Below are 27359 nucleotides of genomic sequence, written 5' to 3'. Positions count from 1 at the left end.
TGTCTTTTGAAGAACCAAAGTTTTAAATTTTGATGAAGTCCAATTTATTGATTTTTTCCTTTAAAGATCATGCTTTTTGTATTTTATGTAAGAATTCTTTGCCTAACTCAAGGTCACAAAGATTTTCTCCTATGTTTTCTTCTAGAAATCTAAAGCTTTAGGTTTATATTTACATTATTGTCCATTTTGAATTAATATTTTGTAAACAGAGTGAAGTATGGATTGAGGTTCATTTTTTTTTTCATGTGGATATTCAGTTGTTCCAACACCTTTTGTTGAGAAGATTCTCCACTGAATTACTTTTGCCAACTTTGTCAAAAATTGATTGACTAAGTGTATGTGTTTATTTCTGGACTTTCTATTCTGTTCTGTTAATTTATGTATATTTCCTTTACCAACTTTATTGCTATAGCCTTATAGTAAGTATTGAAATCAGTTAAGTGTGAATACTCCAACATTGTTCTTTATTTTTGAAATTGATTGTGACTATTCTAGTTCCTCTACTTTTCCATACAAAATTTAGGGTCATTGTGTCAATTTATACAATATATTCTGGTAGAATTGAATGGGGTTGTTTAGTTTATAAATCAACTTGATGAGAACTGTGGCAATATTGAATCCATGAACATGGTATATCTGTCCATTCATTTAGGCCTTTTTATTTGTTTTGCATTTTCAGCCTATAGATCTTGTACATATTTTGTTTGCTTTATAATAAACCACTTCATACTTTCAAGTACTATTAAAATAGTACTTTTTAAAATTTCAATTTTCAATTGTTTGCTGCCAATATATAAAATATAATTGATTTTTGTCTACTGATCATGTATCTTGTGATCTTGCCAAACTCAGTCTAGCTTTTTTTTGGGACAGACTCTGGGATTTTCTACATTGACAATCATGTTGTCTGTGAATTTTTTTTCTGCTTTTTTTTTCTTTTTCAATATGCATTCCTAGTTTTTATATGGTTTAAACTATTACTTCACTTAGAACATTTTCTTCTTAGAGAAATATCTTAACAAGATTAAGTCCTTGCAAAATTGGCTTTCTGGAACATTAAAGGAGGTTAAAGCCCAAATTAGATGGCCTGCTATGTGGACAGTCTTTATAATTTTCATCCCTCAAAGTTGTGCTACAATAAGATGACTAGGGCATTATGGTTTGACTTTCGTGTAATAATGACCTGTTATTTTCCTGTTTGGGTTGGTCATTGGGGATGATGTACAGAGTATTTCATGTAGGCATAGAACTCCTTCTCTCCTGTGTCTGCAGAATCATCATATTGTCATTGCTAAGGAGACTTGGCATAGCCCTTTGACTTAAGAGTCTTCACACTTCCTGCTCTCAGATGGCCACCTCTCCCCTGGTCTTGTCTGGTACTTCTGCTACTACATTTCAGATACAATAATGTGCATCTCCCTTGCTGGAGTGTTCATGAGTCAGGACCTGGGACTCTTACACTCATCCAGGGCCTGACTCAGGGCTTGGCAGATGTTATTGACTGAATAAGACCTATAAATACAACCTCATTTTATTCTGGCACAGTGGGAAGGGCAAAGACTCTGACATCAGGTTTGAGTCTGGGCTCTGCTGTCTGTCAAAGTTGTTCTTTTAAAGCTATATTTGTCCCATTTGTAAAATGAGGATATTATCTTCCTCATCAGTTATTAATGTAAAGTGCATAGTTCATCATCTTATACTGTTAGTTAACTGGATGTTATTAGAACTATTATTTGATAGATACATTGTGTCATTTAATCCTGACTACTAGCAGATCCTCCCCAACTCAGTTGCTTTCTTCTGGTTGAATTGAGGTCATGGGCTATTACTGCACAATTTAGCCACCCCTAGTGACACCCATGTGGCTGCCATTGCCAGTGGAGGGCTAATTAGATAATAAGGTGTTCACACCATCTAAGATGCCACAGTGGCTGATTGCAGTCCTACCTGCAAAGGGTGATGCCTGGGATCTGTGGGCTTCTGTGTCAATGCCAGCACCCAGGTTTTCATATCTAGCATGATTTATGGGGAGTTCTATTATGAACAATCTTTCACGTCTGAGTTCATGGAAGCAATCCAGAAAATGTAAGAAGATTCTCTTCTCAAATTTCCGGGGATGTGTTCCAAACTTATCAGGCTACAATTCTATAAGCTTCAAAAAAGTATTTCTTCTTTATTTTTCTTGGTATCCAGCCCTGTTAGCTTGATGTATATTGGGGTTTTGGAAAATGGTATTGCTAACACCTGAATATGAATCTTATTTCAATTTTAAACACCCCTCCCCAAATTATAGGAAAAGCTGTGTTTCTCGTAAGTTTAGTTTTCAGTGTTAAGAGTATGGCGCATTCCTAATGCATGTATCTTGGGGTTTTTTTTCTTGTTTGTTTTTTAAATTAAGAGCTTTGATGATGTTCTGAAACTATTTGACATGGCCTTATTTCCAAGGTGGTCACATAGAGTTCTGCTGTCTAAATAAATTGTGGCTAATATAATACAATCCCTCCAATGGAGAGCAAGCTTGCAAGCAACTGTTGTCTGGGGCCACATATTTATGTTTTTACTGGGTGTTGTTTATCTCCGGAACACAGCCTGTTCCCCATCAAAATAGGAACACATCAATATGGTCACAATTTTATAATGTGATTTCAAATACCCTAAATGTATGTATGTGTACATCATGTCTTTATGTCTATGGGCAGTAAAACTACCTTTTTCTTTTTAAGGAGTGGGGTGGTATCTTTATTTCCTTTGTGTTTTTCTGTGTCTTAAAATAATCTGCAATGATTAAACAGAAAAACAATAATTTTTGTACATAAAAATAGATGAACTTCAAAAGAATATCTTTCCTATGCTTAAGCCAGGAAAAAGTTATTGTATTATTTTGGCCAGATACTACCAGAATTGGGAAGTTAAGAAAAGGAATTCTAAGGCTAGATTTCCCAGAAAAATAATAACCCTGAAGGTAGTCTACAAATTCGCAATAATGTTAACTGAGCACAGAAAGAGTGTTCATCACTTAGAAATGCTGTGGATTTTGTTTCTCTTTGTAAACCAGATTGAAAAGGAAGAGCAAGCCCACCCCACGGAAAAAGTGAGGGAGGAGTTTCAAGCGAATGGACCACCTCAGGACCTGTACTCACTGCTTCTTGACTCACGTGCCCTTGGGCAAGTTATCCAGCTTCAAACATGATGGAGGGGCAGACACCTGCTGATGTGGCAACTGCCAATGCCCACAGTTCCTTTGGTGCCGGGGCTGCTGGGCAGCCTGCCTGGAGGTGAGAGGGGGCATCTCTGTGCGTCATACTCCAGTTGGTGGGTCTCAGCAGTGCCCCTTAGGCTCCAGAGCTCAGTGCATGGCTTCTTTGGTCTCAGCTGCAGTTCTTTCTTTCCCAGAACATGCACAGACCTCCAGGGTCTTTGAATCAGAATGTTCAGGTGCCAGCCCTTGTGTTGTCCTCCAATCTCTGTTCCCCTCTGTCCTTGGCATCCTGTTGCCTAGTTTGACATTTGATCCTTGACCTTCTTCTTTGTAACTAATCCTCTGCCTGGTTCCTCTCTTTCCCTGTGCCATTTGGTTTCCATTTGACATCCTTAATCAGTTCCCTATACTAGCACATAGTCAGACGCACAGTTGGCTCTGGCGAAGATCCAAGTTCTTTTGAGTAAGATATTAGGCTAGCAGATGAACCAGACATGCAAAGAAATTCCCAGGTAGGGTAGGAGTTGTCTAAATCCAAATGTTAGATGCAGCCAATGTGCTGTGTCAGAGCTGAGAATAAAGTCATGAAGAAGTAGCTCCCTCCCACTCCCCAGGCCCCTGTCTCCAACCTCACACAGGGATTTGTGAATGTCTTCTGGTCTCTGCCTGGGTGAGAGCAAATATTCTAAGGCACTGCCTTTGAGCCTTATCCAACCCATCTGGACAGTTCCAACTCCAGAATTAATTGCTTCAATTAGTTGTAACCTTGGGCAAGTTATCTAGGCTTACTCAATGCCTTACTCCTTGCCCTTCTCCTGAAGCCTCCTGGAGACAAGGCTGCTGAGAGGGCCCATCTGTGAGGCAGAGATGCTGCTCTTCCATGTTCCCACCTCAGGACACAGGCAGGTGGCTCCAGGGCCCTTCATAGGACCAGAAGGGGTACTCAGAGAGTTGCTATTTCCAGACCATAGTGCCCCAAATTCCTGAGAGGAGCTGAATCCTGGTTCCTCTATGTTGTCCTTGGTTGGTGCCTCCACAGACTATAGTGGGATCAGGCAAACTAGGAGAGGAGCTTGGCCTTGGGGAAAGGAGAATTAAGGGGAGGATGAGAGTGGGGAAGAGGCAAGTTAGGGTAGATAAGCAGTCCAAGACTTCCCTCCTTGTGTAGGAGGTTAACCCATTATATGTGCAGGTCTGAACCCAATTATAATGGAGTAAGGTTAGGAGTTGACCTCATCTCTGATTTGCTCTCACTATCCATAGCCCTAGACTCTTGGGAAGAACTTTAACCTGAGTATGGGCTCTCAGTCAGGGGAATAGGAACTAATCCCCTGACTCTGCCCTGGTTAGACCACATCCCTACACACACATACACACATTTGGTGGGGGGTTGCCCCTGGGTTAAATGGAGGACTCTCAGATCATCTTGCCCTCCTGTGGATTGTTGTGTGTGTTTGTGTATGTGTTGGGGAACTTTGCTTTGGGGGAATAGTTTTGGGCTCTCATTTTCTTTCCCAGGCACAAATCCTGGAAAGCTCCTCCAAGTCTCACTCAATTCCATTCCCCCACAGAGGACTCTGACCACTGAAACTGATCACATGTGAAGACCACACACCAATAGACTCGATTCAGGGGGCTGACCTTGACTTAGGGTTCCACTGTTTGCCCAGCAGCAGCCTTTCAGAAGCCCCTCTTGGACCACTTTTCCTACTCATCTCAGAGTTGGGGGATGGAAGGAGAGGGGTTGGAGTGGGCTCATCTCTCTTGAAGCTCTAGCGGGGTCCACGCCAGAAGCTATCTCAGCTTGTTGTAAGCCCAAGCTTGGCTGATTTGTTTGTTGGCTTTAAAGTTGGGGCCAAAGGGTGAGAAATAAAGGCAGTACATTCAAGTCCTACTCCTCCTCAACCCCTCCAACACTTTTCTACTTAGGAGGACAGTGGAGGGGAGCTAGAGCCCTGAGGATACAAAGCTTATTGCCCTTCCAGGTTTCATCTACCCCATTCGAGATTCAGAAGCCCTTTCCTTATTCAGCAAGACAACACTTTCCTGTCTTCTTTCTGTTCTCTCCTTTTGTATGTATAAACAATACGTTGTCATAGCTACTCAGTGCTTGTGCTCGTTCAGGGCTCTGTTCTTGCTATTCACTCTGCCTGTGATGCTCTTGTCCAAGATCTTTGCAGTGGTGACTTCAGCTCAAATATCATCTCAGAGATGTTTCCCTTGGAAACTCACTGTGGTTTCCATAGTTACTCTCTATTCCAACACTTTAGATTTGTTAGTTGTGTTTGTCTTCACAGCACTTATAACACTTGGGAACTATCTTGTTCACTTATTTACTTGTTTATTGCTTGGCTCTCCTGCCCTTAATGTAACCTCGATGATCAACACCTGTTTCCTGCTACATCTTCAGTTTCCAACATTAGGAAGAACTCAATAAACACTTGTTGACTGAATAGATGTTTGCTTGTTGTTCTTTAAATAGGAATAATTTTTCAAAAGTTTAGGTACTTTCGAGAAGTCAATGGTATCTATTGTATTTAGCAATAAGGAACTATTGGTGACATTTTAGGGACATTTACTCTTGGAGTAAATAGGAGGTGAGGAACAGGAATTTGACCATGAAGGGAAGCAGAAGATAGTCCAGTAGCTGGGGTGTTCTGTGAACTCAGGAGATGCTTGAGCATAGTGAAGTTTGCTGGAAAGGAAGCAGCAGAGTGGGTGTGAAAAGGAGGAGGAGATGTTGAGGGAGTCAAGAATGGAGGAAGTGGGAGGGGGAATCTGAGGCACAAGTGAGGGGATCAGGCATAGAGTAGGGGTTCCTTTTCGGTGGAAAAGGGGGAAGGAAGAAAGGAGGGTGTAGATTTTGATGGGTTTGCAGGGTCAGTGGCAGTAGCTTGTGGCTTTGGTTTTCTCTTGATGTCGGAGGTGAAGTGACCTGTTCATGATGGGGTAGTTGGTGGTGTTGGGGATCAGAGATATAAGGACAGTGGAGAGGATTATAAAAAAAAAATCACTTCATTTCAGATCTTTGAAATCTTCTTAAAAAAAAAAAAAACCCTTTCTCCAGAGGAATTTAATTAATTAACTAACAATTCAAGGCAACATTTTGCCGCTAATTGGTTGCCTACAATTTCATATTTAGATATAAATCTCAGATCTAAACTTAAGTCCTATATGGTCTCAGATGGAAGATGAAAGAATTAGAGAAAGAAAGGCAGAGTCTAATCTTCTCAAGGAATAAAGAATTACAAGGAAGATTTCACTATGGGAAGCTGCAAAAATTCTGACAAATCACAGTGAGATGGGACTGTGCTCCCAGACAGTAATTTGTTCAATGTCCATCTGGACTATGTTCCAACACCAGAGAAATGTGGAAACTCAGGCCTTCCAGGTCCTGAGAGGGCGTCTGGACTGACTCCATAGCATATGTCTCAAACCCACTAATAACACCATTAACAGGTACTTATTATCTCTGCTTAAACAAAATGAAGTGTTCTTAATGGACAAAGATGATTCTGTTAACCCAACAGTAGAGTGTACAATTATAACTTGGAGAGATTTTGCATACTCACTCTTGTTTGTAACGTAAGCACACACTTACAGGAGTGTTGGTTAAGTATAGTGATAAAAATAACTTCTTTCCATTAAATATCAAGTATACATCCATTCTATACTACATGGTGTTTTGGGTTTGTAAATGGGAGAGGTTGGCCATGGCTGCCATGACCACTAAAAACATGACTTTGGCCTTTTTGCTATCATGCTGCAACCTAGAAGTTTCCAAACTGAGATTGGTGGAGCCCTGGGGCACTTGAGGTACCATATCATAAGATGAGAGGGAGATGGAGCCAACAAGCCTCCAAGCTGCAGCTCCACATTAACTAAGACAGCATTTAGGGTCTATGCTGACTTCTAATTTTATATAGATGAAGGGTTCCACTGAGGTAAAAGAGTCTGACAATCTCCACTGTCATGACTGAGAGCAAATACTGGTATAATACTTATACTAGTGATTTTCTAAATGATTTATTGAATCAACGAGTGTACTATTTGGCATTACATCATAGGTTTGGGTTTACTTAACTGGTGTTTCAGTGACTACTTATTTCCCCCTAGGCAAGAAGTCACTCACCACCAAGTTGAGTGTTTTGACTTATGATCAACTGACTAGGTTTATCCAAAGCATGGATGAGCAAAAGTACATAGATTAGCAAACAGTCCTGATAATTATATCTATACTTTATTTTTTATAATATTTTTATTATATTTTTATTATATTTTGTTAGTCACCATACAGTACATGTAGTACACATACAGTACATTGATGTAAAGTTCCATGATTCATACTTGTGTATAACACCCAGTGCACCATGCAATACATGCCCTCCTTAATACCCATCACCAGCTTATCCTATTCTCCCACCCCCTCCCCTCTGAAGCCCTCAGTTTGTTTCCCAGAGTCCATAGTCTCTCATGGTTCATTCCCCCTTCTGTTTACCCCCCCTTTTCTTCTTAACTTTCCTCTCCTACTGATCTCCCTACTTCTTATGTTCCATAAATGAGTGAAACCATATGATAATTGTCTTTCTCTGCTTGACTTATTTCGTTTAGCATTATATCCTCCAGTCCCGTCCATGTTGCAGCAAATGTTGAGAAATCGTTCTTTTTGATGGCTAATAGTCCATTGTATACTTTATTTTTAAACAAATTTATATAGAAGTATTATATTCAACATGGTACTAAAAATCCATTTCTGTTGCATAAGCTATATTACCTAAATAAGCTATATTAATAATACATAAAATAGGCTTGCAGAAAGTGGAAAAAATGGGAGGCTATAGTTGTAAGTGGTGGTATTCATAGCAAATCAAATATCTATCAGATTTGAGGCATTTGGTTCAAAAAGATCTCAGAACAATAGAACTCAGTTCTAAAAAAGTGTTGGGGCGCCTGGGTGGCACAGCGGTTAAGCGTCTGCCTTCGGCTCAGGGCGTGATCCCGGCGTTATGGGATCAAGCCCCACATCAGGCTCCTCTGCTATGAGCCTGCTTCTTCCTCTCCCACTCCCCCTGCTTGTGTTCCCTCTCTCGCTGGCTGTCTCTATCTCTGTCAAATAAATAAATAAAATCTTAAAAAATAAAAAATAAATAAATAAATAAAAATAAAAATAAAAAAGTGTTAAATTTAAGTACCAAAATAATATTTGTATTGGATTTTGAAGCACATGAACTGTCCTAAAAGTCCATTCATAACCTGAGGCTGGAAGACTGTGCGGCCCAGTGGTGGTATCTGGAGAGGATGGTGCACTCCTCTCTAGAACCCAAGGCTATAAATACTTTGTAGAGAGAAAGGCAGATAATTTCAAGTAATTAGGCCTAGAACGAAGGTATTTTTACAGCAAGAGGGTCTAGGTTTCCAAGATTTCCTTTCGTTAGGAGGTATAGGCTCACCAAGAGGAAAGGTTGGGAGTGTCTGGGTCCATATTTGAGCAGGTGGTGATGGCAGTTGGAAGTCTTTCATCTGTTGAATTAATGACAGATATTCCTGATAAAGATAGGAAGTTATTTGCATCAGCATTACCCAAACTAGTCCTCACTGCAGAAAGTAAGAGATTTTGGGCTCAGTCTTTGTTAATGAAGCCACACTAGGGCCTGTATTAGGGCCAGATATATTATCACATACTGGAAATGGTCCTTTGGCACAGGTGATGGTCCATGCTCAGCCCCCTGTTGACCTCTAGGCAAATCTGATTAATGCTGAAATGGAGATATTCCTGTTGTGCCCACCATTGTAGAGGGTTGGGTAGTCTGTCATTCAGTGGGTGCAAGACTCAGTAGACATTCTGGCAACTTTTCATCAATTAAATTACATGTGCACAAAGATTAGGGGTAAAGTTTTTCCTGACACCTCACAGGTTACCCTACCTGGGTGGCAGCCCATTCACAGCTAATTCGCTTCCAGGCATGCTTCCTCCATAGCAGGAAAAAAGTGAATAGCACAGTGGGGAGCAGACTGCCCCAGTACGCATAGGTAGTGTCCCATGGGAACCAGCCTGGCTTCCCAGACCTCTTAATGGTAGGAGTTGTTTAGTGATCTTCCTGGATTTGGTTTTATGTCTGAAATCTCTGAAGTACACCGCTCTCTGGATTTGCTATTTGCAATTTCTGTCTCAGGAAGGCAACATCTCTTTTCCATCCAGGAATAAATCTTAATGCATCAAAAAGTCTGGTATCTTAGGCTTTCTTTACTCGCACATGGTGATCCAATAGATTTCTACACAATCTATTTTCACTATGTTCACTCCCCATTTCTTGAATTCCCTGTGAACATCCCCTTCTGCAGCTGACAGCCTCTGTTCTTTCTCTGTGGCTTATAAACCTTCTGAGTCAGACCCTTTAACAGAATCTTAGTTTTCTGCTGATGGAGATCATTATGGATTTCTACTGCCAGCTGCAAGATTTTGTCTTTAATTTTCAACTAGCGCTTTGGCTACAAGCAGTTAAAAAAAAAAGAATTATTTTCCAACTTTTGTCTTCCAGCTGATGCCTTGTTGACACCTCATTATTTGGCTTGGAATATAAATGGTGTCTGTTTTCTTCACCTCTTGTTAATGTGGATTTTGGTACCATCTGATTTCCCTGACTCTTTATCTTCTTACTGTGGTAATCTGCCAACTAACTCTTATTTTTAAAATGATCCTGTTAATTTCCTTCCCTATGATTTTTCTCCTCTGATGCAAAGATGAAGAACAGTGGTTTCAGCTGCAGAGCACATTTATTCAGAACTTTGACTCCATTATTTTCCTAAGCCACAGCTATTTTCTGAGACTTGGGATCTCTCCTGATTTTCTTGCTGATCTCAGTAGGTAGAGCTGGGAGGGCAGGGACAGCCAGGGGCACGAGGAGACCACAGCCTTCTCTCCATCCCACCCCCTCCAATGGCTACATCTTCCTGTCCTCCAGCTCTTGTCTTTCTTCCATCCTGCATCTCTTTCTCAGTCATATGTTTTCCTACAACTTAAATTCACAAAAGAACTTGGTTTTTAGATTTCTAGCAGAGCTACCAAAAGCCTTCATACATTTTTATTGCTCTGGGTTTCACACTGTCCTCCCCAGATTTGCTCCCAGCTGCTGAGATTCTGCCCAAACCAGCAGCACTTTGAGTTATGCAGATCCCCACTGTCAGGCGACCAAGAATGATCCAGATGGGGTGGTGACCCAAAGCCAAGTTCATTCTGGCTCCAGTTCCCTCCAATTCCAGTTTTTCTCTCCTTCTCATATGGCTTGGTGCCAAGCTGCCACCATGCCTTGCAAATGTGCTCATCTGAGTTAGGATGGCTATGTCATGGCTGTTTCTACCTCCTTAACTTGCTTTCACCTACAGTTTTAATTTGCTGATACTTGCATTCTCATGTCTCCAAAAGTCCTTAGTCAAATACTTGAACTTAGGTTCTCATATGATACCCACCTCTTTCTTCTGGTGTAAGTTTCACTTCAGTGAACTCTTAGAGTCCTAAGAAGAGAATCTGTGGAGTCCAAAGGAAGATCTGGGAGCATTTGGCACCAAATGTGTATGTGGGTAGCAGAGGGGAGGGAGAGAGAGTCTTTCCTTTTTGTGGCTTCTTTTCTTCTGCTGCTTCATGTGCCCTGGGAGAGGTGGTTTCTTTCCCTTCCACTCCTTGTCTTCCCCTTGCTCAAAATCATATGCAGGTGGAAGGTAAGTAAACCTAATGATGCCTCTTAGCCATACAGAAGGAGATTTGGTTGGCATGCCATTCCAATTTCCTCTCTCTTCTGACTTGCAAAATTCAAGTTGCTGTGAAAATGGAAAAGCATTAGTCTACATATATCACCCAGCAAATCTTCATATAGCTGCTTCTCAAGGCAGCTCTGTGTTCTGAACATTTTTAACCCTCTCTGGGATATAGCTGATTTAGAACAATGTTGTATAGTGACTTTCTCATAAAGGTTGCATTATGCCATCAACCTGTTTATCCCAGGACATTATTTGTTATTTTTTATCTATCTATCTATCTATCTATCTATCTATCTATCATCTATCTATCTATCTATCATCATCATCATCATCATCATCATCATCATCTATCTATCTATTTGAGAGAGTGGGAGAAAGAGAGCACAAGCTGGGGGAGAGGCAGAGGGACAAGGAGAAGCAGACTCCCCACTGAGCAGGGAGCTTGATTCGGGGCTTGATCCCAGGACTGTGGGATCATAACCTGAGCCAAAGGTAGATGCTTAACTGACTGAGCCACCGAGGTGCCTTTATCCCAGGACATTATTTATACAGGGGGAAAAAATCAGGCTTGTGTGTGTTGTTTTCTTCCTAGATATAGAACTCATTTTGTTTTAAAATCTGAGTACCTACTTAAAATTTTTAGGGGACTACCTGAACTTTGTTCTTCATCCATGTTTTTTAGGAGCCCTCCTTCCTTGGGACCCAGGAGCACTAAGCACTTTTGTCCTTGTATCTAAGAGATCAAAACAAAAGTGTCTGCACTCGAGTCCAGGGATAAGTGTGCTCATCACGAGTGTCCCTGGCCAATAGGGTTGATATTTGCTGATTGAATAAACAATGAAAATATATTGGAGAAAAAAAATCACTTAGAGATTTATTGAGTATTAAGTAAAGTCTCAGAGTGAAATTTCCAACCATTGGAGCTTTAGAAAGACCAAGCTCACACAACTATTCCAGAGGATAATGGAGTGTATCCAAGTGTATGCTACCATTTCCTCTACCCATACTGGCCTGGAAGCCAGGGCTCACAGGTGCATTGAACATACCTTGTGTTGGTGAGTGCTTGCTCTATTTTATACTCAATTTCTTGATGTTCCTTATCTTGTTATCTATATCTTGGCTATTTTGCAAAATTTCAATACATTCATGTTGGAGCAAATATAGTAAATTAGTAAGTTTTCCAATTGTTGGTGTTCAAAGTAGTGGCTCAAAGAAAGTTTCAGGAAAATGGAAAGAACACTGGATTCTGGAAAGAGCATTTATGTGCATAACAAAAACTGAGCTGGGACATGGCTTTGTCTTTCACTAGCTGTATGACTTTGGGCAAGTCATTTAAGCCAAGCTTCCCTTCTCAGGGCTGTAATGCAGACCAAAAAAGATATAATTTTTGAGTCTAAAAGATTCAGCACACTTACATGGAAATAAACTTTCAGAAGTAATATTATAAAGAGCACTAGTTGACAGAGGTCAGCTTACCTGTTTTTAGTCATATAGAACTTCAGGAACCTAAGTATTGTGATCAAATAAAGTCTAGGTGGCCTGTTTATTGATACAGGACAATACTTGGAGTCACACTGTACTGAGAAAAGAATGTGTTAGTCCCATACTGTTGGCAGAGAACCTTGCATGCACTATCCATACCCCTGACTGAACAAACTGAGCTCCCTAAGGTGGGGCAGCCTTGAGAAAGATGAGATATTTGGCTAACTAAAACACTTTGTCTTGCCAAGTGGTGTTTACAATCTTGGGGTGGAGGCAAATTGCTCTGGACAAAGGAAGAGGTGTTCAGGACAGAGGAGGCAGGAAAGAAACTCCAAAGGAATAAGGTATATGAAGAGAAAGACTTTGAAAAGAGAATAAAGCAGACTTGATGGCAAAATCTAAGTATTAAGTGGAGGTAGTCTCTGCTCCAGTGCCTCTTGAAGGCTTCACTTTTTTTTTTTAGTAGGATTTTTTCTTTTTGAAATGCCTTAACATGTCGAGCATGAATTTAAGGAGGAGTTGGAGCAGAGTCCACACCAAATTCCTGGGTCACATTTGGTTTTCCCAAATCAGTGTACTATCTGCTCCAAGATACCTTTTCCCACTCCATTTGGCTATTAATGATGGTATGGGCTAAACGCCCTCATACACAAGGGTGGGGTCTTCAGCTTAATGGCAGGGTTGTAGGACGTCAGCTTTAACATTAAACCCAAGAGCTTTCTAGCAGAGGAAAAATGGAGAGACATGGGAAAAGAAAAGAAGGACATAGCGAATAGCCAGCATTTAGAACATGCCTAGTACATACAGAGAATTATACCAGGCACATTAGGAAAGCCACTTCAAAAATTTAGTCCATATGGGTGCAGAGGTGGTGTGACTAGGAGAAGAAGTGACTTGGGGGTTAGGAAATCCAAATTCTGTCTCTATGCCTGTCACTACCCAGCTATGTTACTCTAAGCACCTTAATCTGTGGTTTTTGATTCACCCATCTGTACAAAGAAAGGGTACCTTTAAGAAAATTTCCAGATCTAAAATTTTGTGATTTAAATGGACTATGTTGTCTTTAGTTTGAATAAAAGAACATAGATGTACAATACAAGGATATCAAATTTACAGTTTCTGTGCTTGTGGAGGGAGTATGCACACATTGAGATGCTCTGTTTCCTGGGTTAATTTTTGGTAGGTGGGGCCAATTTAAGTTCATCCATTGATGGTCAGTGCTTTCACCTGGTGCTGTTTTTTGGTTGCCTCTGTCTCCCATCTCTCATACAGGTTGGGTTACATTTTTCCTGTCCATACATCCTACCTGCACTCTACTACTCCTTTACCGCCAGTCAGTTAAAAAATGAACTCTGACTAGAACCTTTTAAATTGCCTCTCTCTTTCTCTCCCTCAAAAACTTCCTCTCAGTACTCTTAGATGGAACAGACCAAAAGGAGGAGGATGCATGGAAAGAGAGCTCTTTCTTTCTTTGTTTATATACCTAGTCTTTGAACCAGTCATGTGACCAGATGGCATGAGGCTCTAAGATTTGCCCAGCTTCAGACAACTACCCAACCTTTCAGTCAAGGGGAGGTATCTGTTTCTGAAGAAGGTGGGGGAGGCCAATTCCGGATGTGCAGATACAAGCCCTGGGAGAATAACATAGAGTTCTAATGTGACAGGTTTTTCTTCCCCCAACAGCCTTGTGAAGATACCACCCTATTGTCTTCTGACCTCTGTCACTGCCAATGAGAAATATGTTGTCAGTTTACTTGTTCTTCCATTGTAAGTAAATTGTTATTTTCCCTTGGATTAAGATTTTTATTTTTGTCTTTCATTTTCTGAATTTTCAGTATGATGTCACTAAGTATAGACTTATTTTTATTTATTTTCTTAGGACTCAAGTTTCTTCAATCTGAAGATATATATTTTTCTTCAGAGATGCACACACAAAAAGATATGGTTGTATAACCATCATAATGGCAAAAATAAAAAATTATCAAGTGTTGGCAAAGATTTGGGGAAAATTCTGATAAACCCCTGCTAAAAATTTAGAAACTATTATAACTCTTCTGGGGTGCAATCTGGAGAGGTTAGCAAAACAGGATATTATATAACTTATGATCAAACAATTATAATTTAGGTACTGATCCTGGAGAAAACTTGAGTTCATAGGAAAAAGAGGCGCACATACATCTATTCAGTGAAGAATTCTTTGCCATTGGAAAAAAAGAGAAAGAGAAAGAATTAATAAAAAATCCACTAATAGAATGAGTAAATCAACAATGGTATATTCATAAATAAAATCCTTAACAGCAGTTAAAACAAATAAATCATATATACCTACACCAGGTAGACAAATTTGTAAGACAAATGAGGAATATAAAAAGCAAATAGTAGATGGTAAATGCAATCTGATGCCCTATGCATACATTTTAATGACCCACAGTACTATAATTGCCCAATAAGCAGAAACCATGACATCTCAAACGCTCTCTATAATGGAATAGAATTAAAAAATGACAACAAAATGAAAGCTTATCCAAGAAATATCTATCCCCCTGGAAGTCAAAAGGAAGATTTGAAATTATTCCTGGTTTGAAGAAATAACAAATTAAAAGCTATATAGAAACGATCAACAATATTAGCCAGACACACATGAGTTTGGAGGGATAAGTGGGAGACTAATGATCAGCCTAGGGTCTCTCCAAGGTTACAAGTCTTAAGAAAACAGAGCACTTGCTCATTTGGGACCTGGGTTGTGGCTTCAGCAGGTTTTTGACATGTGGACAAAGGTGTAGAGTTAGAATACACCATCCCTCCCAACCTTCCTGTAGTAATAGGTAGGAAAGCACAGTAGAAGATAATGGAATGTTGTAGAATGTGGAGGGATGTAAAATGGGCAGTGTTATTAGAGGGAAACTCAGAGTACAGGAGAGCGAGGGCATCCGAAGCAGTCTTGTGCTGGGGTTTGGGTAGCCAAGCACAGGCAGATGCCTGAAGCTCCACCAAGTCTGTGGCTCTGTGTCCTTGAGTGAGCACAGCCAGACCCAGCCAAGTTTAAAAGGCAAGTGGGGATATGGGGCAATGCCAGAGGAAGTCTGCTCGAGGTGTAGGGCTGGGGGAAGAGGGAGACCAGAGAGTAGGGAGGAAAAACATTAGACTCAGGTAAGATCCAGCTCAGAAGGCCATTCCTCTGCAAAGCAGAATCAGGCCAAGTACTCCCAAGGCAGCTGGAAGGAGAAGTCAGAGCATTTGGCTTCCTCACTTGGGGAGGCCACTTCTCTGGGCAAGTGGCAATAAAAAGGCAGGGGAATTGAACTACACAGAGCCCTCAGGTAGAAATGTTTCTCCTGCCTAAACTCAGGTGCTAAGTGAACAACAAAATGAGAACCTCTACTATGAACACTTTTTAACCGTGAGATATGTGAGGTCATTGCATTGTTGGGAATGACCCCAGGGGCACCATGACAGACCACTAGAAAAAACAAATTAGTGGGCCAGCCCCACTCAGACCCAATAAGGAAACTTAAAATTCCTTTAGCCCATTTCAGATTTTGGCAAAGCCAGGCCTCATACTCAGAGCTTCCTTGGCTCTATCTTCCATATCACCCAGAAGGTACAGTTATTATAGAGTGCAAAATTGAGAAGGAAAGAGCATGGTGTATATTGATTCATATAAAAAATTGGATATTACCACAGAAATGTTAATAACTAGAAATTACTGAATTCTCTGTGTTGTCTGAAATAAAACCCCTGGGGATGGATCAAAAATATCTGGAAATTACTTGAAACTGGTGGATAACTAAATGGATATTGTAACTAAAATGTACTATACTCCAATTGTATTATTATTATTATAATTATTTTGTCTTCTTAGAGTTGGTCTTGGGAAACACTATGCCATGAATATTGCAAAAATTACATAAAGCTCCAAATGTTATTCTATGTAAACTTCTCAAGTGGGGATCCTTGACTATAATGTTTGGCATATTAACTCTGATAATTCTGTATGTTAATTGATTTTATGTTCTGACATTTTGACTGGTTTGGGGAAAACTGCGTTGTCCCAAAGCTGAACCCAGAGTTGTCCTGGTAAATGCTTAACAACCAGCTCTTTGGGTGGAAAGTCCTAATTTATAGTATTTGCCAAGTTCCATGGTGTAAACCCTTCCACTATGGCTGATTGCACACTGTGGGCTTGATGTCACTGAGTGCTGAATTGGGAGTGAATGAATGCAGCTGGTTCTTGTAAGTCAGTGTACCCACTTGCACCCACAGCCATGAAATGCAGTTTTTTTCCTAAAAATTCTGCTCTATAGATATACAAAGGCCCTAGTGAAAGAACAAATATAAAGGAAAAATCAAATCAAATCAAATTGGGAGCTCAAACGGAGATAAATGACAGTGGATTTTTTTAAATTTTAAGAGGTATTTGTGTATTATCCATAGTTTATTATCTTTTATTATGCAAACAAAGTATCAGTGTATCACACTGAGTGCTCTGGACTCTAGTTTCTTGGTGTTCCCCTAGACAAAGGCTAGGGCTTCTTCCCTTGCAGATTGGTGTGAAGGAAGTGCTGACCAAAGAATTGATGGGAACTGCACACTGTGGAGCCAGTTTCGGAATGGCTGAGCTGAAGGTCAAGACAGAAGAAAAGATATGAGCTTTCTGAACTTGGGGGAGGCAACACTGATATTTAGACCAATGGTTTGGTATGATAATATAGAGGGTTATTTTTTTTTAATTAACATTAATGGAAACAGGGAAAATGGGTTGTTGAAAAATTGAAATGGATAAATAAACCCTTCTGCAGAGTAAGGCAAGAAGAACTTATTAAAATAGAGGTGAATTGGAAATATCAATACGAATTCTGAACATTTTTTAAAGGATGCTTTATCTGTTCTATCCCTATGGTGATTCATGCTGTTGGACATTTTTGATATCATCCTGCCAAATTCCAGTCAGAATGTGGAACAAGCTTATTTGTAGAACTGCTGCCTGTGGCTTCTAAAACTATTCTCTAGTGAAAAAGACAAATGCCCTTGAGGATATTTGATTTCATATTTCTGGGTAGGTAAAAAAATCAGGATTAGTTTGTAGATCCTGGATGTTGAAAGAAAGCAATTTTCCTTAGGTTATCAGAGAGCCGTAAGGCCATAATGATGTAAAAAAGAAGATAAAACAGATTTGCCTGAAAAATATACCTGGTCTCTGAAATCTTTTACTTAAAATGCTGTGTATTGATTAATACAAACTATGTGAGGCCTACACTTAAGTTTATAACCAACAGTTTGAAAATACCAGATGCTGTTTTTCTCTACAAAGAGAAGGATCTATAGAAGGGGTATCACAGGACATTATCACTACTCCAGAAATCTCTGTGAAATGTGATTTATGTGATTTTCCAAGGATGCCAGTGGATTGGAGAGAACCAGGATTTCTGGTTAGTCCAGGGATGACCTTTAAGAGTTGTTTCTCTTATCTTATCTTACCTAAGTATGGCCAGCAGTGGTTGCACCATAGATAGAGGCATCCCCCCGAAAGCCGCACTGAGTTTTATCAACTAGCCAGCACGTGTGCACTATTGCAAATTATGTCATGTTGCTATGGCCACTTATCCAACAATGATTCACTTTGCACATGCAGGGGCTCTGCATCCTATCTCTTTATTGGTTTTATTACCATGTGGCTGTGTGCCTCAGATGGCCAATCAGACCCAGCTTCTCTATCTGTAGTAGACCTCACTAGGCCTTACCTCCAGGGGAGAAAATCCTACAGATGTCAGAAAAATGTTAAACCGACACTGATGAACAAAAAATTTTAAGTGGGCAATCTCAAGCAAACAAAAAAGCACGTTGGTGAAAAAATATCAAAGATATTTAAAAAATAAAAAGAAAATGATAAAGGGAAAATATGCCATAAAAATGTAAATTTTAATGGAGATTCTAAGGAGATTTTTTTTTTTTATAATTAATTTTATTTTATTATATTATGTTAATCACCATACAGTACATCCCCTGATTCTGATGTAATCTTGGGGTTGTGAGTTTGAGCTCCACACTGGGTATAGAGATTACTTAAATAAATAAAGCCTTAAAAAGTAATTAAAGTTAAAGAAGCAAAAGAAATAAATGAAGGAACAGAAAATAGAATGATAAGGAGTAAGTTTGGTCATAAATATATGAGGAAAAAGATGTTTGTGTTAAAAAAAACAAAAGCACCAAAATCAAGTGGGAAATGGGTCAATATAATGCCAGTTGATGTCTGTAAGAATTAAAGGTATGATAAATCCAGTGAAGAAAAGGTCATTTTAGCACCAGTTGTTGCCTATGATAACATCATATTTTTTGCAAAATTCGTACCTTAGACATATACTGTGGTTTATGCAAAATTGGAATAAAACCAAATAACAACAGATTTATCATCAACAAAGGACAGCACAGTGCCCAACGTATGCAAGTAGGAGGTCAAGCCACTTTCCCCAAAGTAGGTGGAGGTGGAGGTGTGTTTTGGGCAGAAGTCAGCAGCGCTGTGGGACAGTCTGGTGGAGGCATGATGGAGGTACTTGGTGGAAACTCAATAGGACTTAGGGAGTAACAAGGAAAAGAGAGTTTTGGCCTTGTATAACACATAAATCCAAGAATGGGGGCTTCAAGCCTGTGAGCACTACCCACAGTCAGCATCAATTACTTGGGATTGGCAGGTTTGCCCTGCTTAATCTTCTCTGCTCTAGGGTTCACTGTGAGGATTATAAGTCAAATGGGATTTGTAGTAATGGAGAGAGCCTACTGCTATAACCAAACTGTCCTTGTTCCTGCCATCTTAGGTGGGACCCCTGGAGACAGGAAACAAAAGGAGGCTGTCAACATATGAACGTCCCTTCTTTACTGGCTCTTTAAATCACAGAATTTGTGGCTATTTGAGGGATACTGCTTTGGACACCACTGAACACCTGCTGCCTGGATGTACGTAAATCCAGAAGGCTCCATCTCTAGGCCTTTGGTAAGCAGGAAAAACAGGGACCTTTGCAGATGGTGAACACCAGCTTGGAGAGAAGACTGGCTGGCTTTAATGGTAATTGCTGAGGAAGCCGGGGTTGTCAGCCCCGCTGTGAACACTCAGAAAAATTAAGGGTATTACCTTCACAAGGTGGGGACTGGAGTCGTCTTTGGAACAGAAATATAAATGTTGTCTCCTTTCTGTAGTCATAGGCTGGTGAGTCCATAGTCCAAATAATGTTCCACTTACAAATTCACTCACTCCTACCCTCACTCTCCTACTTCTCTTGCTTTTCTTCCTTATTCATACTGAATGGATTTTTATTATGTAGTCTCTGATGATGCTCTGCTTCTTCCTGGTTCTTGCCATTACTATCGACCTTTACGTAGCCCAATACAGTTTTCTCTCTAGGTCCTGGCCAGTGGCTTCTACTTGACACTGAGGACCTGGGCCATCTGTTTCTAGCTTTGCTCCTCTGGCTAAATTCTAATACCCATGGTCCTCCACGCCCCCATCCCAAGACACAAGTGGACCAGATTGATCATCTCTCTCATTGTGGGCCAAACGCTCTCTGTTCTCCTATATCCCAGAAAGAATTTTGCTTGAATTAATTCTTCACTAACATTAGTGTTACGCAGAATGGATCCTACCATTTTTTATAAGAATGAGTAAAGTTTTGGAATCAGAAATGTCCCCATACATAGGCATCATCTGAGTCCGTAAGGCAGCAGAGGTTCTAAAATAACTCCTTAGAATCACAGACCTAGAACAAGTACCGGCATTAGAGTCCATATAGTCCAACAGGCCTAATTTATCTCCCAGAGAGGGTAAGTGAGTTGCCACAAGTCTCTCAGAGAAACGACACTGGAAGCCACACTTCCTGACCCAGTGTTTGAGACACTCTCTATCATTAAGAACTCCTAAGCAAGTTAGATCATTCTGGAGGCTGTGAGGAGGGCTTCGAGTAGGGAGAGACTAGCAGGAGAAACATCTAGGAGGCTGTTGTGAACATACAGGAAGGAGTTGATGGGGGAATTGAGTATAACATTGAAAGAGTAGACAGCAATTCATCTGTTGGACTTAGAGTAGATTTCTCCACCTGTAAATGACACAAAGATCCATCTGCCCCATCCGTATCCTTTCCAGGAACTGGCCATTCCAAGCTGAGGTTATATTGTGTTTGCAGGGGCATTAAGGATCTCCAGGTGATTCGGCATGCGTAGTGTGTAGGAGGCATATAGGAGCAAAGGAGGAGATAATCCACTTCCATGGAATTAGAGTTTCTTTGAAAAGTCTGCAATAGATGTTCATTGTACCCAAGAACTCAGGCATTAGGAAGATTCCAAGGAAGATGCAGCGCAAGAGTGGAGCTGTTGAAAGCTCCATACTAAAGAGAATGCAAACACAGACACCACCCATAACTTCTGTCTGTGAACTGGGAGCCACAAAACAGGGGGCAGTGGAGATTATGAGGGAGCCATGGGGAGGCATCTGGAGCAGGGAGGAGCAAGGTGTCCCAGACCATGGCCAAGAGCAGCCCTGGGAACAAGTGCATACTGCTGAGGAAATAGAAGTTTCTGAGGCTGGCCTGCTGGATGGCACATACACTTGTTCACAGAGTCTTAAATGTATTTATATACCAGAGCCAACTGAGTACATGGTGGACACTGTTATTTACTCACAACCAGTAATCCTTCCAAGTGTGGTTTTTGGAATAAACTGAATTGTTCCCATGAGTGGCCCAGCCACTTACCCATCATCACAGACCCAATTTCCTCCCTTTCACTGACATGTGTTAAAGATTTATTGAGCTATGACCTATTAGGTATTTCATAAGATAATATATTATCTTATTTAGTCATAATGAAGCTCTTTAAATACTATCTTATTTTAGATGAGAAAAAATTAGGCTCAAAGACTCACCCCAAAGTCCTTCAGCTGATATTTAGAGGATCTGAAACTCTGACACCCATGCAAGCTCTACTCTTCAGCCCTCTTTTCCTAGTAAATCTCAATGAACTGATACTGCCTGGTGTCCCCCTCCGAGGCTGACAGACCTTGGAGTTCCTTCCCTCAGGGATGGGTGATTCCTGCTGTTGTTGCCCCCTCCCCCACGTAAATGGCTGGCTTGCTCCTATATGCTTCTCCACACTTTACACCCAAGGCGGGGCAAGATCAAAGGTCAGAGGCAACAGCTTTTGATGGGAATTCGTATTGAGCAAAACCCTGGTTCATGCCAGAACCTAATTCCCCCAGGTGTGCTCCATTATCATCTCTCTCATTCATCTTAATAGAAAATAGTCATCATTTATTGATTGCTTACTATGTGCCAGACACTGAACTTTAGATGTATTTAATTTGCACAACAACCCTTTAAGACACATATATATTATCCAAGTTTTATAGAAGAAGAGATAAATCAGCCCAGAGACCTTAAGGTGCTCAAGACTCCATAATTAGTAAGGAATGAAGCTGGGATTTGAAACCAGCAGCCTGGATCCTGACTTTCTCAACTTCCATATTGATCTGTTATCCCCTGGGGTTCTTGATTTTGCCAGTGCCTGACTCCAGACACTGACCACAGTCTTCTTCCTGGTTGTAACTCAATGACTCACAGATTATGTGGGCTCCTCAATCTCCTGTTACAGTCCTGTATTATTTGAACTGATAATGTCCTTCAACTGAACACCTCCTGCCCCAGAAGCTTCTTGAGGCTCATGGCAACACTGCCCAAGTGTTCTGGGTTTAACCCTTTGGAAAGTCAATTATTCCCCTGTGCCAGCTCAGACCTACTCCAAAGTTGAAAACCAAGACTAACTCATGCCCTGAACATGCTGGGTAAACATTTGTCCAGATTATTTCCTACCTGTTAAAAGACCTGCTGAAATCCAAATCCAAATCCAAATAGAAAATATGGATTTATTGTACTTTGTGTCAATCACATGTATTATTTGTGCTATACTAGGCTGAAGTAACAAACACACCAGGATTAGTGACTCAAAGACAATCAAAATTTGTGCCTTGGCTCAGGTGACAGTCTTGGGAAGTTATGTGGGTTAGCTGGACACCTCTCCTCCACACAGTTATTTAAGACCCTAGCACGACAGATGTTCTGCCATCCTTGGTACAGGGCTTCTGATGTCACTATTGTCATGTCCTTCTCAGTCAAGAAGGAGCAAAGAGTATGGAAGAGGACACAAGGAAGGTTTTCATGGGCCACAGCCCAGAAGTAGCACATATCATGTGTGTTCACATCCTATTGAATGAAATTCAAGCAAAGGTCTCCAGCTGCAGAGGAGGCTACGGAATGCAAGCTAGATGCATGCCCAAGAAGAAAAACTGATTTTGGTGAATCATAAACTATTCTTGCCACTTTCCACTTCTAATAAGTAATAGTCTATATATTCATGTTTTAATTTTCTTCTTCAGTTTGCTTTCCTGAATTTTTCTGGGTCAACTTTTATGTATTTATAGCTTTCTACTTTATTGAGTGTGCTTTCTTTAAGTCTATGGAAGGTGACAAAAGAAATTAAGTAAATGAGCAATAGTACAACGGATGTACAGCAAAGTATAAAATGATGCCTGTCATACACAGAAGGGAAAATGGGAAGGTAGAAGGTTGTTTGGGTTTTGAAGAAAAGGTTACATTTGGATAACATTTGCCAAGATTTTACAGGAGTTAGGTTGCACCCTGGACATTGTTCACGTCTATACTGGTATTTCTATAATTGTAATCTGGGTAACCTGATACCCTTCATGTGACTAGGCACATTATAGATGTAGATGACTGAGGTATGCAGACATCCATGCTTGCCTGGAATTCTAGTTATGGATATTTTCATGAAGACAGAGAAAATAAAAACCACTATATTTATAAACATTTTGTATAATAAAAGGTAGGGTTTTTCTCCTTTACCTTGAAATGTTATTCATCTCTAATTAATGTATGTCATTCTACCTTCAGATTTGAATACAGATTTCTTGACTTGAATTTTTTTAATAAAACTTGTCAGATTAATTATTGGGAATTCATAAATTAGACTAATATATAATATTGAAAAATGAATGAAAGCTTTGTTTGATATTATTGAATAATCTCCAAGACATCTGAAAGAAGAAAGCAAAGTCCTGGTTTATATTCACAGCAATGTCTGCTCATTTTCAGATGAAGGGAAATGGGAAGACTGGGAGACATGCATCACTTTTGTTCTCTGGCAAAGAGAAAGCCAACTTTTTTGTTTTGTTTGTTTTGCTTTTTTGTTTTGTTTTGAGAGAAAGCCAACTCTTCTATGAGAGCCACAGAATTGGGTTTCTACTCAGGAACTGCTGGGAAAAAAAAAGAAATCTCTTTAAAGATGAATATACCTGAAATTCCAGTATGAACTTACTTGTGTGAGACAGTAATCTTCTCTTGTATATTATAAGAAAGCAACAGATGAGGGGGGAAATGTATTAAATACCACTTAAGCAAAAAAAAAAAAAAAGACAGCTAAGATCTAAGTTTCAAGATATTAGGGCTGCAAAGGCACTTGAAATAAGCTCAGAGGCTGCTTAAGGGAAGAGAGTAGAAAGGTGGCTGTATGGTAGTAGATTTCAAAACTGTACTTCCTGTAGGTAAGGATACACACTGAAGTGGTACAAAAGCATTTCCTGCACATGTCAGGAACTGAAGGATCTGGGAACTCAGGGTGAGGATTGAATAGAGACTATGTCGGGGCGGGAGAGGAAATGGATGGTAGAACCTTAAGTAGAGGGTTAAAGTCTTTATTATTAGAAAATACATGATCTTTGATTCTAAACATCAACAAAGAAAATGTATGATAGAAAGCAAGCAAAGGCGAATTGCAGAAAACACCAAAAAAAAAAAAAAACCCTAATCCCTCCCCCAAACCCCCTAAAACTTAAACAACAAAAATACTTGCTGAAAACAGACAGGAAAATCCAACTAATCGATCCTAAGAATAATAAAAAGTAGTTGACCAAGAATCATGGAATGATAAAATTTGAAAAATCAGCAAAATTGATCAGATAAAGAATAACAAAGAAACTTGCAAGGCAATAGATGAACATTTTAACCAAATATTTTGTCTTGAGTTGAAAAAAAAACTCTTAAAAAATAAATTGCCCCTATGAAGGAAGATTACCAAGCAGGAATACAAAAACCTAAGGGAAGACATATGATGTGAGCTGTCAAAAGAAAAAAGAAGAAAATAAAAAGCAATAACTCAGTATAATACAACCTTATAATAGCCTGTTGGTTTGCAAGCCCCTTGGGAGCTTTCCAGGTGTAATCTGAAATCAGCCCCCAAATGTGGAGGCCTGGGAGAGATGAAAGAAAGAGGCTGGCCAGCCACTCCAGGTTGGTAGGTGGCAGGTTTAATAAGGAAGGGAACTTACATATGAGGCTTGTCTTGGTAGGCAACAAGGCATATGGATCTTGGTACCCATTCACCAAACCTTGAAAGTTTATATAGAGACCTTAGTTGAGTTCAGTCACACATACCCTGCAGGTCTTCTCACCACATCACCATCTTGAGGCCATGTCCTTGGAGCAGCCTCTGGGAGCAGGAGAGGAAAGTGAAACCCACATTCCAAAGACAGGGGAGAGGGTAAGGAGCTCTGAGTGCCCAGGCCCAGCTCACAGGTCAGCCAGCAGTTACAACCTCAACCTACCCCAACACACCCTCTTTTTCTTTTAATTAGTAAATTCCATCAGTGAGTATTTGTAAGAAGAGTTCCAACCAGGGTAAAAACTGTCTCATGCATCCTGAAGGAGGAAGGGACAAGTTCAGGCTACTATAACCCCATCTTTTCCACAAACCTTCTGAAGAAGAATACACACACACACACACACACACACACACACACACACACAAATGCGCACTGCAGAACTTAAGAGAAGGGAGAACACATAACATTTAATAATATGACAGACCAAAGGCCAAATATATTTGTTATATTACTAAATGTAAATAGCTTCAAATTACCTATTAAAATATTTTCAGATTAGACCACAAAGCAAATTATATAAGAAAAACTTCTAAAATAGGGTGTTTCAGAAAAGCTAAAAATAGAAGGAAGGGCAAAGGTATACCTGAAACATGCCCCCTTCCTCAACTAAAAAAAGACAAGGAAGATCACAATCTCAATATCAAACAAGAATATCAGTTAATGCCAAAGAGTGTTGAGTGAGACTAGTGCTTTTCATATAATGGTAGTGTGCACTTGATAACAAAAGTAACAGATATCTATCCACAAAATAACACAATGTTAACATTTACTAAACTGAAATTACAGGATAAGAAGGCAAATAAAGATTATAGTAGATGACTTTATCTTATTTCTCTCAGTCCATAACAGAGCAAGTAGGCAAAGAAATAAGCGAGGATACAGAAATCTTAATAACACAGTTAGTGAGATAGATGTAATTGACATGTATGGATCTACTATTCCTGAAAATATAGGTAACTATGGAAGATCAAGAAAATTGGCCATTTTTCAAAGACAAATGGTCAACAGACACATGAAAAGACGCTGACCATCAGTAAACAAGGAAGTGTAAATGAAGACCACAATGAGATACCACATCACACCTATTAGATGTCTATTCTCAAAAAGACAAGAGATAACAAATGTTGGTGAGGACGTAGAGAAAAGGGAACCCTCGTGCACCATTGGTAGAATGTAAACTGGTGCAGCCACTGTGGAAAATTTTATGGAGTTTCCTCAGAAAGTTGAAAATAGAGCTACCCTATGATCTAGCAATTCCACTTCTGAATATATAGCCAAAGGAAACTAAAGCACTATCTCAAAGAGATCTGTACTGCTATGTTTATTGAAACATTATTCACAGTTGCCAAGGTATGGACACAACATAAATATCTGTCCATGGATAAATATATATAAGTGTCACACACAAACACACACACACAGAAGAATATTATTCAGTCATAAAAAGAAGGAAATCCTGCCATTTGTGACAATATGGATGAACCTGGAGGGCATTATGCTAAGAGAAATAAGCCAGACAGAGAAAGACAAAAATACTTTGTGGGATCACCCACATGTGGGGGAAAAAAAACTCAAACTCATAGAAACAGAGAGTGGGATGGTGGTTGGGAGGGGCTGGAGGGTGGGGAAGATGGGGAGATGTTAATACAAACTTCCAGTTATAAGATGAATAAATTCTTGGGATCTAATGTACAGCATAGTGACTATAATTAATAATACTGCTTTATATACTTGATATTTGCTAAGATAGATCTTAAACACCCTCAGGAAAAAAAAAGAGGAAGTAATTAACTACATGAGGTGATAGATGTTAATTAGCTTGATTGTGGGAATCATTTCACAATGCATGTGTGCATCAATCACCACATTGTGAGCTTTAAACATATGGCATTTTATTTGTCAGGTATACCTCATTAAAGTTGGAAAAATCCTTAAGTTCCACAATGCAAAAGAAGAAAAGAAAAAAATTAATAATGATAAAATCCCAAAAGACTTTCCCCCCTCTAATTTAAAATACCACCACAGACTACTAAAAAAAAATAAATTAATTTAAAAAAGTAGAAAGGGGGTTGCCTGGCTGGCTCAGTTGGTAGAGCATGTGACTCTTGATCTCAGGGCTGTGAGTTTGAGCCCCATGTTGGGCATAGAACCTACTAAAAAATAAAGAAAAAGTAAAAAATTTTATTTTTACCACCACCATTTGCCTCTCTCAATTCTTTGGTCAAAGAGGAGATATAGGGGTACCTAAGTGGCTCAGTCAGTTAAATGTCTGACTCTTGACTTTGGCTCAGGTCATGATCTCATTTCAGGGTTTCTTTTCCTTTAGTGCCTACAGTTCTTGGTACACCATTTCAAAGAATGAAGGGGTAGACCAGACGAAGAGTGGTGAGCAGCAAAGCAAAATTAATTGGGTGATAGTACAAAGCT

General features: G+C 39.8%; 1 protein-coding gene across 2 annotated transcripts in view; it reads left to right on the top strand.

Annotated features, from left to right (window-relative positions):
• The window catches only part of MOBP (myelin associated oligodendrocyte basic protein), a 43956-nt gene extending 27721 nt beyond the window's left edge, over window positions 1-16235 (top strand). For both annotated transcript variants that reach the window (XM_034662199.1, XM_034662200.1), the window contains exons 4-6: window positions 3056-3275; window positions 14120-14203; window positions 14316-16235. In XM_034662199.1, the coding sequence (XP_034518090.1) occupies window positions 3056-3095 (40 nt within the window). In that variant the 3' untranslated portion in view covers window positions 3096-3275; window positions 14120-14203; window positions 14316-16235. The remainder of the gene's footprint in view (window positions 1-3055; window positions 3276-14119; window positions 14204-14315) is intronic.
• The last annotated feature ends 11124 nt before the right edge of the window (window positions 16236-27359 follow it).

Source organism: Ailuropoda melanoleuca, chromosome 6 (assembly GCF_002007445.2).
Source record: "Ailuropoda melanoleuca isolate Jingjing chromosome 6, ASM200744v2, whole genome shotgun sequence".
Lineage (NCBI taxonomy): Eukaryota > Metazoa > Chordata > Mammalia > Carnivora > Ursidae > Ailuropoda > Ailuropoda melanoleuca.
The sequence above is the reverse complement of the archived record's forward strand: the minus strand, read 5'-3'. Positions and strand labels throughout refer to the sequence as shown.